Source organism: Rhineura floridana, chromosome 6 (genome assembly GCF_030035675.1).
Source record: "Rhineura floridana isolate rRhiFlo1 chromosome 6, rRhiFlo1.hap2, whole genome shotgun sequence".
NCBI lineage: Eukaryota > Metazoa > Chordata > Lepidosauria > Squamata > Rhineuridae > Rhineura > Rhineura floridana.
This window is the reverse complement of record NC_084485.1, coordinates 49,101,773-49,114,827: the sequence shown is the minus strand read 5'-3', so window position 1 is coordinate 49,114,827 and position 13,055 is coordinate 49,101,773. Positions and strand designations below refer to the sequence as shown.

The following is a 13,055-nucleotide window of genomic DNA, read 5'->3' as shown; positions in this document are numbered from 1 at the left end:
TTGTGTGTGAAAGGACTATTCAAATAATCTTGCAAGTTTCAGCCTCAGTTCAGTTTTTAAATAACTTGAATGATTTGATGGTTACAGAGAACATTAAGTCATTTTTCCTCAGTGCAATTTCAGGAGACAGCTACCAAGGAAAATTCCTGTAGCTACAAAAACCTCTGCAAACTGCAATGTAGAGAGGAATCCTGAAAAAGGGGAAGAGACCTATCAGTTTCAACTATCTGTTTTGATAACGTAACTCTTTGAAACAGTTATGCAAAGAAATACAAAGCAAGACAACTTTAGTGCAATCTAATTTAATGCAACAACACAACACAATCTTATGCTTGCGTATTCAGAAGTAAGTCCAACTGTGTTCAGTAGGGCTTACTCCCTAATAAGTGAGTTTAAGACTGCAGCCTAAGGCTTCTATACATACTTACTTGGGAGAAGTCCCACTAAATTCAGTAGGAGTTACTTCTGAGTAGACATGCATAAGGTTGTGCTGTAAACTTGTTAAGCTTATGCCAAGTTGTTTTAGGAATTCATCTCACTAGTATCTCTCATCCAAGTTACAATTACAAGACATTTATGATATCAGAAGACAACAAAGTATCTTTAGATATTCAACATCTCAGAATGCTCTATAGCTCCATCTTGCAAATATAAAATCAATAGCAATTTTCAAATAACTTTCTTTGGAGTATTTTTATTTAGAGAACTGTGATTTCCATTGACTTTAAACAAACTACACACAATATAGCAAGTTATGTATTTTTAAAGGCTTGCCATAACTTTTATTTATACTCAGGCAAAGCCAAAAACTGTACACAGTATGCACTGTTTGCTGCTGCTTGTGTTAAGCTTCTGTCTTCCTTAAGGAAAGATAGGAAAGCAAGATTTTAATCTCCAAACTACTGTGAATTGTTTTACATCATCATTGTTTGGCATTACAATATACTCATTTACCTTAATTGCTATATTATTTGATTCTGTCGCCCCACTGGTAAAAATAATTTCTCTAGGATCTGCTCCTATTAATGATGCAACTTGCTGTTTAAAAAAAGAGAGATCACAATAATATAATAAGTTACAACATCTGAGGCAGAAAATAACATTTACCAGAGAATTTCTGAAACATCTTCCAGAACAGAACTGCTTAGTAGCACAGCAGGAAAAGATTTATAATTAAATTGCATTGCTATGCTCAGAGTCATCTTAAAAAGTGGTGGTGCAGCTACTTCTTAAAAAAAATACACCCACCCTGGATCCAATGATATTTGACAACTACTGCCTGGTTGCTATTAATACTCTGTTTTGGGGAGAAGTGGTTTAGAAGCATTCTTGGAGGAGGCAGATTATTCTGACCCATTTCAATCTAGATTCAGGTCTGGATTTGAGACTGAATTGGCTTTGGTTACTCTGATGGATGACCAGTATGACCCTATTGCTATTGCTCAATCTCTCAGTGGCTGATCAAAGTGAAACCCTGTTGCTGGTGTTCAATCTCTCAGTGGCTTTTGATATCATCCATGGAATGGGATGGGAGTTAGAGGCTCTGTGTTGCAGTGGTTCCACTTCTCTCTTGGGCTGGTTTCAAAGAATGGCACTGGGCATCTGTCTGTCAGCCCCCTGGCAAGCGTGCTGTGGGGTGCTACAGCACACCATCTTGTCCCCAAAGCTGTTTACCATTTGTACAAAGCAATTGGGGTATGGTCATTAGAGGATTTGGAGTGACACATCACCAATATGCTGATGACACCTGCTTCAGGTGAGGCAATGAAAGTCTTAAATGTGCCTGGATGCAGTGGTGGGATGGATGATGGCCAATAAACCGAAAGTGAATTCTGGCAAGATGAAGGCCCTGTGGGAAGATGGTTTCCAGATGGGACTGCATTCTTCCTGAAGGATGAGGCATGCCGCTTGTGGGGTACTCCTGGATCAAACTTTACTAGAGGTCCAAGTAGTCTCAGTGGTTCCGTTTCGGCTGGTGCATCAGCTATGACCGTTTCTGGACAGGGATAGCTCGGCCACTATAGTCCATGCATTCATCATCTCAGTGTTGAACTACCACAGCATGCTCTGTGTGGGACTGCCCTTAAGATTGCTCCGGAAGCTGTAGCTGATGCAGATTACTGTAGCTAGGCTGCTTTTAAGAGCAGTTTTTAAGAGCAACCTACTGCCAGCTTGCAACATTGCCAGTTAAGGGGTCTGCAAAGGTTTGCAATTAGCTACTGAGCCAAGTTGAAGGTTTTATTGCTGTGTATAAAGCCCTAAACAGCCTAGGACTTGTTCACCTGAGACATCACCTTTTCCCATATTATCCTGCTCAAAATCTTTACATCATCCACATGCCCTGGAAGTTTGTTTAATAAGTACCCAGGGCAGATAGTATAGTGGCACCCATGCTTTGGAACACGCCCCTCTCAAAATTAGGATGTCACCAACAATCTGTTCTTTCAGGCGCCTCCTTAAGACTTTTTGAGTCATCCAGGCTTTTTCAGGGTAACACTGTTGGGTACAGTTCAGATTGGTTTTACAGATGCGTTTAATGTACTCTTATTGTTTTGACTTTTTTTTGTACACTGCCATGATATTTTTTAATGGTGGACAGTTTATAAATTCTTTAAATAAATAAATTATAAATCATAAGAACAAAACAGAAGTCTCACCTGTCTAGCTTTTTCCATGGCAGATTCACTCTCCCAACCATAAGCGTGAGTTCTTGAGTGTGGGTTACCATAGAAATTTACAAGATAAGGCAGCATACTATCCAAAACCCTGGGGTCCTAGAAATAAGAAGTATAGTTTTCCTATTTTATTTCATCATTAAAAATATTTCTGTAACACATAGCTTCCCCTACACACACAAATGCTAGGAACATGTCCAGGCCTGTTACTAAGGCTACAGTCCTCTGTATGTGTATTCACACACACACACAACAGTACATCAACTGTCATTTATTTCTGAGTAAATGTGATTAAAATGTCAGTAAGTTCAGCTTGCAAATTTTCACTCATGTTCTCTTATACTAGATTCAGTAGATGGTATCTGATTAAGTTGAATCCACTGAAGTGGCCAGAGCACGGTCTTGTCCTTCATTATTGGATGAGTTTCAGTTGGTGCAGCTTGAGGAAGTGGACAAGGTGCTTGGAATGGTGCGTGCGACCACATCTGTGCTGGATCCTTGTCCATCTTGGCTAGTGAAGGCCAGTAGGACTGGTACCACCGGCTGGGCTAAGGAAGTGATAAATGCCTCCTTGAGTGAGGGAGTAGTCCCTAGTAGCCTCAAGGAGGCAGTAGTAAGACCTCTTTTAAAGAAACCTTCCTTAGACCCAGATGACCTGAACAACTATAGACCGGTGGCGAATGTCCCCTTTTTGGGCAAGGTTCTAGAGCGGGTGGTTGCCGGTCAGCTCCAGGCGCTCTTGGATGAGACCGATTATCTGGATCCGTTTCAATCCGGTTTTAGGCCTGGTTTTGGCACTGAAACAGCCTTGGTCGCCCTGTACGATGACCTTTGTCGGGAGAGGGACAGAGGGAGTGTGACTCTGTTGATTCTCCTTGATCTCTCAGCGGCGTTTGATACCATCGACCATGGTATCCTTCTGGGGAGACTCGCGGAGTTGGGAGTTGGAGGCACTGCTTGGCAGTGGTTCCGCTCCTACTTGGCGGATCGTCACCAGAAGGTAGTACTTGGGGAACATTGCTCGACACCTTGGACTCTCCATTGTGGAGTCCCTCAGGGGTTGGTTTTGTCCCCCATGCTTTTTTAACATCTACATGCAGCCTCTGGGTGCCGTCATCAGGAGTTTTGGAATGCGTTGCCACCAGTACGCTGATGACACGCAGCTCTATTTCTCCTTTTCATCCTCTACAGGTGAGTCTGTGGATGTGCTGAACCACTGCCTGACTGCGATAATGGACTGGATGAGAGCTAATAAACTGAGACTCAATCCAGACAAGACCGAGACACTGTTGGTGAATGCCTTCCCTGTTCAGATGGTGGATGTTTACCCTGTTCTAGATGGGGTTACACTCCCCTTGAAGGAACAGGTTCGTAGTCTGGGGGTGCTTTTCGATCCTTCCTTGTCTCTTGAGGCACAAGTGGCCTCGGTGGCAAGGAATGCGTTCTACCACCTTCGGTTGGTAGCCCAGCTACACCCCTATCTTGACAGGGATGACCTCGCCTCAGTTGTTCATGCTCTGGTAACTTCTAGGTTGGATTACTGTAATGCGCTCTACGTTGGGCTGCCCCTGAAGACAGTTCGGAAACTTCAGCTAGTGCAAAATGCAGCAGCCAGACTGCTGACAAGGACCAGCCGGTCAGCACATATAACACCTGTTCTGGCCCATTTGCACTGGCACCAGGTTCAAGGTGCTGGTCATGACCTATAAAGCCTTACACGGCGTGGGACCACAATATCTTGTGGAACGCCTCTCCCACTATGAACCTACCCGGTCACTTCGCTCAGCAGCTAAGGCCCTCCTCCGGGTACCAACACGTCAGGAAGCCCGGAGGACAGTTACACGATCTAGGGCCTTTTCTGTAGTGGCCCCTGAATTGTGGAATAGCCTCCCCGAAGAAATACGCCTGGCGCCTACGCTGCTATCTTTTCGGCGCCAGGTTAAGACCTGGCTATGCTCCCAGGCATTTTAATGTGTTTACTTTTATATTTCTGTGGTTTCTGTTTGTGTTTATTATTGTTCAGCTGTTTTTATTATGATATTTGTATTTTAATCTTTTTGTACGCCGCCCAGAGAGCTATTCGCTATGGGCGGTTTAAAAATGGAAAAAATAAATAAAATAAAATAAATAAGTTATACTCAGAGAAAAGTCCATTGATTTCAGTGGGTCTAGTCTGAGTATGACTTAGACACCACATAGTATGGTTTTCTCACCAGTCAAACTACTCAGGGTAGACTACGGCTGCACCCTATGCAACCTTACCTAGAACTAAATGCCCACTGAACACAGAGAGTTTTACCTCTGAGTAAACAGTACATGACTGCTCTCTAAATACTATTTGTTTTAAAAAATGTTCCCCTAAAGAATACTTAGTTCACAAACCAGAGGAGTGGTTGCTTGGACATCCATGTACAATGGTCGAAGTGAAGATTCATCAGCATTGCCTTTATCTAGGAAAAGACAACTATATGAGTGGCAAACGCAAATTTGCAGAAGATACTATCTCTACTACTTGTGGGGGAAAAAACCTTATCCCAGAACATGGTATAATATAAACACAGGTTCATTAATGCATGCTATTTTACACATTCAGACAGACAGATGGTTATTTCCCCCCCAAAAATGCTTGTACTTATTAAAGTTCAGCTACAGCAGCTGACCTGCAGACCAAAATACACAGGACGGGCATTTTAAAAACTTGCAATTCAACCACCACCAGAAATCAGTTTGAACTGAGCTCACACAATGGTTAAGGCCTCAAAGAGCAGGATTATCACCACTTCTTAGCTTAGCAAAAACAAGCAAATATTTTTCATATAAGCATTTCCAGATTTAGAATGTTTGGTTCCTATTAGGGGTGCCAACCAATGGTGTAGCGAAGCAAGAATGTGGGAGAGCACAGCTCCAGTGTTTTTTTTCATAGCAGTTGTGATGACATCATATGCTAGAGCAGTATTTGCTAGTAAGGTTGGTAGCTGGAGAAAAATCTGGCATGGCTCATGATCCCTTTTATTAGACAGGAAATGGTCCAAAGTTACCCAGGGAAATTCATGGCTGATCCAAGGATGTGAACTCAAGTCTCCCCAGCCATAGATCAACATGGGAACCACCAGCTTTTAGCAGCTCACTATTGTAAAATGGGTGTTATGCTACGTAGTGCTGTTGATATATAGGATCAACATAGCAGTCTAATTTTTTTAAACTCTTGGTAGGGGTGTAACTATGGGGTCTGTCATGATGAGCTCCTGCACTTCAAAATTTACTAAAGATGCCACTGTTGTCAAATCAAGGTCAGGCCTGTAGTGTTAAGAACTGCCAGAGAGCTTGAGGCAGCTGTGACTCCCACCCCAGTATGCCAAGGTTCCCTTCAGTTACCAGAGTAGGACTCAGGCAAAATACTGTTTACAGCAACGGACAGGAGAGAATATTGGTTGGACCGTTGCAACACTAAGAAATGTAAATATTGCACTTTCTGTATTTGAGAGATTCGCATCGTGTATGGATTAGCGTCGCTGTTATGGGACTATTTGACAGGCTAAACCATCCGGTCCTATGACTCCGCAATTCTCTTGGCTCCATAAGCCAGGTTCTCAACTTTCACTCCCAGCCAAGACGGAACGCTAGTAAAACCGCTTCAGAGCATAAACCCTCAACCCTCAATATTGCCTAAAGGGAGAAGGGACCCGGCGACTGGCATTCGTCTTTGTGTGCGCGGAACTTGCCAACCTGCAGCCGTGAAAAATATAACATTGCCCAGGAGACAGATGTCATGGCAGCTCCGAAGGAAGCCACCTACCACCTGATTTTACTGAAACTCTCGAGCTTCCAGGCGCCCAGCCAGATTTCCTCTTCTGGTAGAATTCCAAAGCCAGGGAGCCGTTACCTTGTTGCTGCATAGCTCCTGAAAGCCGCCTCCCTTGGGAAGCTACCAGTACTCTCAGAGCCCGCCAAGTCGCCGGCCGTACCACCAGCATCGTCACTCCTTCCTCACCTCCCTTCCTTCACTTAACCCAACGCAGCACAGCTACTGGCATCAGCAGCTACGAGTCTCGACGCTTCACCCCAGCCTAGTTTCCTGTAACGTAATCAGCGTGCGACGGAAGTTCAGGCCGAAGTGAGGGAGACTCGGGATTAACGGAGCTTGAAGTGCTTGAGGTGAGAGGAGCAAAGAAAAGGCTAAGGGAGAAGTAGGGCAAGGGCTATTTTCGGGTGGGTTAGGGAGCGGGGAGTTTCAGGGTGGACTTTATTACACTAGGTATCTGAGTGCTGGGGTGGGGGTGAAGGTCTTTTGGTTGCTATAGTGATCTAGTGCACTTTGATCTCGTTTCCGACCCTTTCTCCTCGCTCTTCGCCCCCCGTCGTTGGCCTTCGTGGCTGCAGAGGAACTCGGAACTTAATAAGCAAGTAGGCAAAAAGACACCCCATACCCCCATGCTGCCCCATAACCTAAAAATTCTAAAATCGCGGATCTTATTCTGGAGGCCACCTTATCCCCCCACCCCCAACGACGATCTGCGGCTCATTTATGAACTCGTCGTTTCTTTTCTGTATCCCTTCTATAAGCAATAGCGTTTGAGAAACTTGTCCATTTCTCCATAGGAGGGGAAACTGCTGATTCCCCTACAAAAGATATGTAAGGGGCTGAAATTGCATCACAGTTGCCAAACAGTAGAAATAGTGGTTAGGCTGGTTGAACTTTGTGATGGATTCTATGAGAATATACACTTCCAGTTAACTGTAAAAATCTGTTTGCCTGTTGTCGGTCATTTTTGTTTAGGGATTGTTTGGTAACTTGCGTGTTCGAACTGAACTACTACAATTTTTGCCTAGTGCAAAAATAATGCCTTTCTGATATAATGTTTGTTGTAGTGTTCTGTACACCGCTTAGAGATCTGTTCATATATTAAAAATGGAAATGGACTGCCTTCAAGTCGATCCCGACTTATGGCGACCCTATGAATAGGGTTTTCATGGTAAGCGGTATTCAGAGGTGGTTTACCATTGCCTTCCTCTGAGGCTGAGAGGCAGTGACTGGCCCAAGATCACCCAGTGAGCTTCATGGCTGTGTGGGGATTCGAACCCTGGTCTCCCAGGTCATAGTCTGGCATCTTAACCACTACATCAAGATCTAGGGCCTTTTCAGTAGTGGCCCCCGAATTATGGAACAGTCTCCCCGATGAGGTACGCCTGGCGCCTACACTTTTTTCTTTTCGGCGCCAGGTTAAAACCTTTTTATTCTCCCAGGCATTTTAACTTAATTTATTTTTTAGCTTTCAATTTATACCAGGCTGTTTTACTGTTTAATATGTATGCTTTTTACTGACCTTTGTAATTTTATTGTATTTTACTCTATGTTGTGCACCGCCCTGAGAGCCTTTTGGCTGTGGGCGGTATAGAAATCGAAATAAATAGAAATAAAATAAAATCACACTAGGATATATTAAGTGGTATAGAAATAGTGTAAATAAATAATAATAATAAGCTTTTACTTTTAATACTTAGCAAAACAACTTCAAAATTATAACGTTCTACATATTTCTTAAGAGGCTAGACAGGGTGGGAAAAGGATATAGCTTTACAACGTCAAAATTGCTAGTTCAGTAGTCACAGAGCAATCCTAACAATTGGAAAATTGCAGAATTTATGCTGGTTTAAGATACCCCTATTCCAAAGTGGAGTGAGGCTATTGCCGACTCAGCTGGTCCGTGCCTGGTAGAAGAAAAGGAAAACAACTCTCTTCAATACAGCTTGACTTACATGACCCTTTTTGCCCGTGTAAATTCTTCTGGGTTTCCAGGTCACGTGACTGAGCTGAAAGAGGTTTGGATTAGGTATTAGTCTCCCTCTGTCCCGTCACCCCCCTTTTTGGGGACTTCTTGGCTGAGTTGTACCAAAGACTAAGAGACTAGAATAATACAACACTAGATTTAGCGTGGGAAACTAGATTGCCGTCTTTTTACATGGATAGTTCTATCACAAAGAGTGGTTACTGCATGTTTAAATCATTTGTCTCATTGGGGCACTTTGGAGGACCTTTTGTGGTGTACATAAGACCATATTCCCTCAGGACTGTTATCCAGCAAGTTCCATCAATAGGGACATTTGCAACAAGTAGTTTAAATTTGGTTGTAGCAAATCAAATCTCATAGCTTGATTTATTAATTCCTGCGTAGCAACTCTGGGTAAACATCTTTCTTTTCTTTTTTACATTTTTATATGTTTCCATAATGGACAATGTCACATAACATGATAAAGGAAAGGAATATGAATTGAAAAGACATAACTTCCAAATGGCAAATTGTATTTCAGTTAAGATTGTAAACTTCTTGGTGCAGGGACCATCTCTTCTGCTTATGTCATTCATTCAACAGCTATGTACATTGGTGACACTTTGATCTATGGAATGCTCCATCCACTCTGGAATGGGGATGAACTTATGCATAGATGCAGTAGATTTGTACTTAGTTAAGTTTGTTTTGTTTTGTTCTAGATGCCTGTAACAGTGGGGCCATATGGCCAGTCCCAACCCAGTTGCTTTGACAGAGTGAAAATGGGCTTCATGATGGGCTTTGCTGTTGGTGTGGCAGCAGGTGCACTGTTCGGCACATTTTCTTGCCTTAGGTATGTTGGAAACGGACTGCCGTAGTTGAACACAATACAAATCCTAAGAACAACCTTCTTCATTACCTTTACTGGATAGGGAACAGAGCAATATAATTCACCACAGTTCTATGATTTAATCATTTTTATGCTTAATTCCCCACCTGTTCTGTAGACTGTATGTAGCCAGCCAACAGACGTAGGGTTGTATTCAGTGTACCACTAAGGAGATCGTTCCATCAGCACAAGCATTTCTCTTGCCCAATGGAATGATCTCTCCCCTCCCCCCAGGCACACTGTTCTGGGGGTTCTCCCAACACTCTGGAACAGATTTGCTTGGGGGGGTGCGAGGGGAGGAGGGAGAAAGCCCCATTGCAGTAGTGGGAATCCTTGCACTGGCTTCTACTAGCACAACAAGTTAGTTGTATATGGCCGCAAGAGTACAATTCTATGCATTTTTATAGTAAGACCTGTTTATTTGAAAATAAACATGAATAGGATTTAGACTGAAATTAATACCTATTAGTTTTATATAGGTCATAAATACAATAACAAACCATGACAAATGTTCAGTTGTCCTTTTAACAAACTTCCACAGATCATAATGAAAGCAAGTGGTCATCATTTGTCAGTAAAACTAAACAATAAAACAATTTACCATTTGTATATATTTGATTCAGTCTCACCACCTCATAGGCAAAGTAAATGTTAATTGTATATTGTCCTTTTTTGAAATATTGAAGACTTCCACTGTGGTGTTGGAGGGCACACCACTATTTTGATTGTTCCATAAATAGAAAGCTAATGTAGGATTGTCTTATGAACAAGTCTCTAGGATTTCATTGATACTTAGTGTAGGCTCTTGGTAAAGAAATCTGAGATATCTTTTGTGACATCCATAATTGTAAATCATTAGGTAAAAATCTACAGTAGAAATTATTTCAGTCAGAGAATTGGTGCTAAAACTTTGTACTTTTTAACTGTGTCAGCATATAAAAATAAACTATCAAAGTTAAGGATGGAGTTTGAGAATAATTAATACTAAATCTTAAAGATGTATAGTATTTTAAAATGTTTTCTTTTTTTCTTTTTTAAGAACATGCTTCTTTTCAAATGAGGTGTCTATTTGAATTAGTTTACCTTATGACAAACACTTGCATTTGTAAGTTGCACTGATGGTCTGCAACAGAGGTTGCCAACCTTTTTGGACCAGAGGGCACCTTTCATATTTTGAGAGCGTGCTGTGGGCACCAGTCACAAAATGGCTGCAATGGGGGGAGTGACATAACACAAAATGGCTGCCATGGGTGGGCATGGCATAACATGAAATGAGAGAGTAGTCATGGTGACCCTTTTCCCAGAATTGTATTTCCATACAAGAAAAGGCTTGTCCTGTTTAATTTCTGCATGCCACACCACTGTTAAGGTACAAGAACCATGTTTTTCTCCAGTGCCATCCAAAGCCTAATCTGCCATCCTGTACCCACTTGCCTGAAAGTAAGCCCTATTAAACACAAAGAAACTTACTCCTAAGTAGACATGTATACCATTGTATTGTGAGTTAACTATACAGTGAATTCTTCATGAGCCCCTGCTCTTTAGCTCCTGTAAAGCAGGAGATATGCCTAAGTCTCTTTGCAAAGTTTTCACATTTGCCTTTTGAGGGAAGGGGGATTCTTTAACATTCACCCACAATTATTGTGTAGTAATATTTGCAGAAAATAATTTCTAGGTACTACCTGATCTCAAGATGCATCCTGGTTGCTAGGAAAAAAAGAACTGTAAACACTGGAGATTCCAAGGACTTGTCCTTTCTTGGGGGGGGGGAAGACAGAAGCAGGAAAAGTGCACTAAAAGGAAGGGCAAAACAGCAGCTTTTTAGAACGCCAGGGATTCTTATTGCTTGGTGTCAAGCAGCCCACTTCATCACAGTTCTGACTTCACTCATTGGCTAATAACACTGACAGGTAGGAGCAGCCAAATTGGCTCATTTCACATAAAACACTTAGAAGGGTATCTGCACATTTTGCTCTACAACTTACTTTCTAGGAGTAAAAGAGACTTTTATTTTTAAAATGAAAACTCAGATTCTGAGCTACCTGTTGGGGGCACTACCACCATATGCATATTTGTCAATTGATTTAATTGAAAGTTATTCAAGTATTTGCTGGATGTATATACATCTAATAGTCAATACTGATGGGAATGTTCTGTTACTAGAGACCTGCTTGGGATTTTCCCACTAGCGGAAAGGTGGGAGGCTTTTTTCTCACTTCTTCCTACAGACCCTTGCCCCGCCCCGCCCCCCAAAAATGTGCTCTGGAGGGTTGAGGAACCTACAGGGAGACTGAGGAATTGTCAAAAGTAACTTCCCTGCTTCCACCAGAGATATCCTCCATTGGACTGTAAGCCCTTCAGTTCATGCAAGAAAACTTGGGAATCAAGCCATTGAGCATAGTGAAGAAGCAGGGAGACCTGTCCATCTCTTATCAGATATTTAAAAGAAAAGTCCTTAAACTGAGTCCAAATTTTACTCTTTATAAGTTGGCTTTTATGAATTAGACATATGGATTTATCAAGCAACCAAATGCACATTTAATTGTTCCCAGAAGCTCTTGAAATGCAAATATTGCAATACATTGGATTTGAGAGAAATATATATAAGTAAACAGTTTAAAAAGTCACAGAAGTATTAATACTATATTCATGGTGGAGTCAGTAGAAACAACTGAAAAGAACCACTTGAGGTGATTTTTTACATTCTTTGACCAGAAGATTCCCATCTCACGAACTGCTGGTAAAGCTCCCTTCAGTTTCAAAAGCAAATTGCTCTCTGACATGGGGTAGGGGGTGAGCTGCTATTTGAAAAACACAAACCTCATGGAGCTGGTTGTGGGAGGGCTGCTTTTGGGGACCATGGCCATTATAAGTTGTTTAAATATTCAGCATCTCTTATTAGCAGGGGTAACCATGGTGCCCTCCTGATGTTTTGGACTGCAACTCCCATCAGCCCCAACCAGCATGGCCAATGGTCAAGGATTATGGGAGTTGCACTCCACAACATCTGGAGGGCACCATTCCCTTATCCTGAGATTACTGACCTTGTCACAGACAGTGAAGAACAACTCCACTCTTCCATGGCTTGCAGATCAAAGAGATCCATATCCTGCTTACTTTAAGCCAACTTACTTGGCAGATCACGCCAAAGCATACACTCAAATTTGTGGTTTTATATGTCAGTCGTCAGATACAAAATTATTTTTCCCTTAATTGTGGCAAATAACTACCTCTGCAATACTTTTTCTTCTCTTTTAGGATCGGCATGAGAGGGCGAGAACTGATGGGTGGTGTTGGCAAAACCATGATGCAGAGCGGTGGAACTTTTGGGACATTTATGGCAATTGGCATGGGAATCCGCTGTTAATGTTACTTTTTTACCATGAAGACTAATGCAAATCAAGGTCCTGCTGTGTAATATAATAAAAAATATCTGCCCCAAGATTGAAAAACCAGTCAAAAATAAGTTTCTGTCTTTATTGCTGTATCATCAGTTTGTACATCTTTTTCTCGTTAATGAAAGTGGGAAAGGCAGTGAGGGTTTGAAGCAATGCGGTCTTTCCTGTCTATAAAATAAAACTTGAATGTAACTTAAAATGAATAATGAACTATAGCAGGAGATATACTTTATTAAAATCTTCCCTTTTAATTGGATAACAAGCATGTTTTTTGGGTGGATATGCTGAGTTTAATACAAGATCAATAAATTGTTCATCAAAGGAA

General features: G+C 41.9%; 2 protein-coding genes across 4 annotated transcripts in view; one reads left to right on the top strand and one right to left on the bottom strand.

Annotated features, from left to right (window-relative positions):
- NFS1 (NFS1 cysteine desulfurase) overlaps positions 1–6,766 on the bottom strand; it is a 22,499-nt gene extending 15,733 nt beyond the window's left edge. Inside the window, exons 1-4 of one of the 2 annotated variants that reach the window (XM_061631743.1) lie at positions 6,559–6,766; positions 5,058–5,125; positions 2,658–2,774; positions 955–1,038 (exon numbers count right to left, since the gene is read on the bottom strand). In XM_061631743.1, coding sequence (XP_061487727.1) covers positions 955–1,038; positions 2,658–2,774; positions 5,058–5,125; positions 6,559–6,649 — 360 coding nt within the window. In that variant the 5' untranslated portion in view covers positions 6,650–6,766. The remainder of the gene's footprint in view (positions 1–954; positions 1,039–2,657; positions 2,775–5,057; positions 5,126–6,558) is intronic. The other variant, XM_061631744.1, reaches the window with a different exon arrangement.
- Positions 6,723–13,055, top strand: ROMO1 (reactive oxygen species modulator 1). 2 transcript variants are annotated; one of them, XM_061631745.1, is made up of 3 exons: positions 6,723–6,830; positions 9,166–9,296; positions 12,591–13,055. In XM_061631745.1, the coding sequence occupies exons 2-3, from the start codon at positions 9,166–9,168 to the stop codon at positions 12,697–12,699; spliced, it is 240 nt and encodes a 79-aa protein (XP_061487729.1). In that variant the 5' UTR covers positions 6,723–6,830; the 3' UTR covers positions 12,700–13,055. The 2 variants fall into 2 exon arrangements, with proteins under 2 accessions (XP_061487729.1, XP_061487730.1); XM_061631746.1 differs by lacking the exon at positions 6,723–6,830 and adding an exon at positions 6,947–7,079.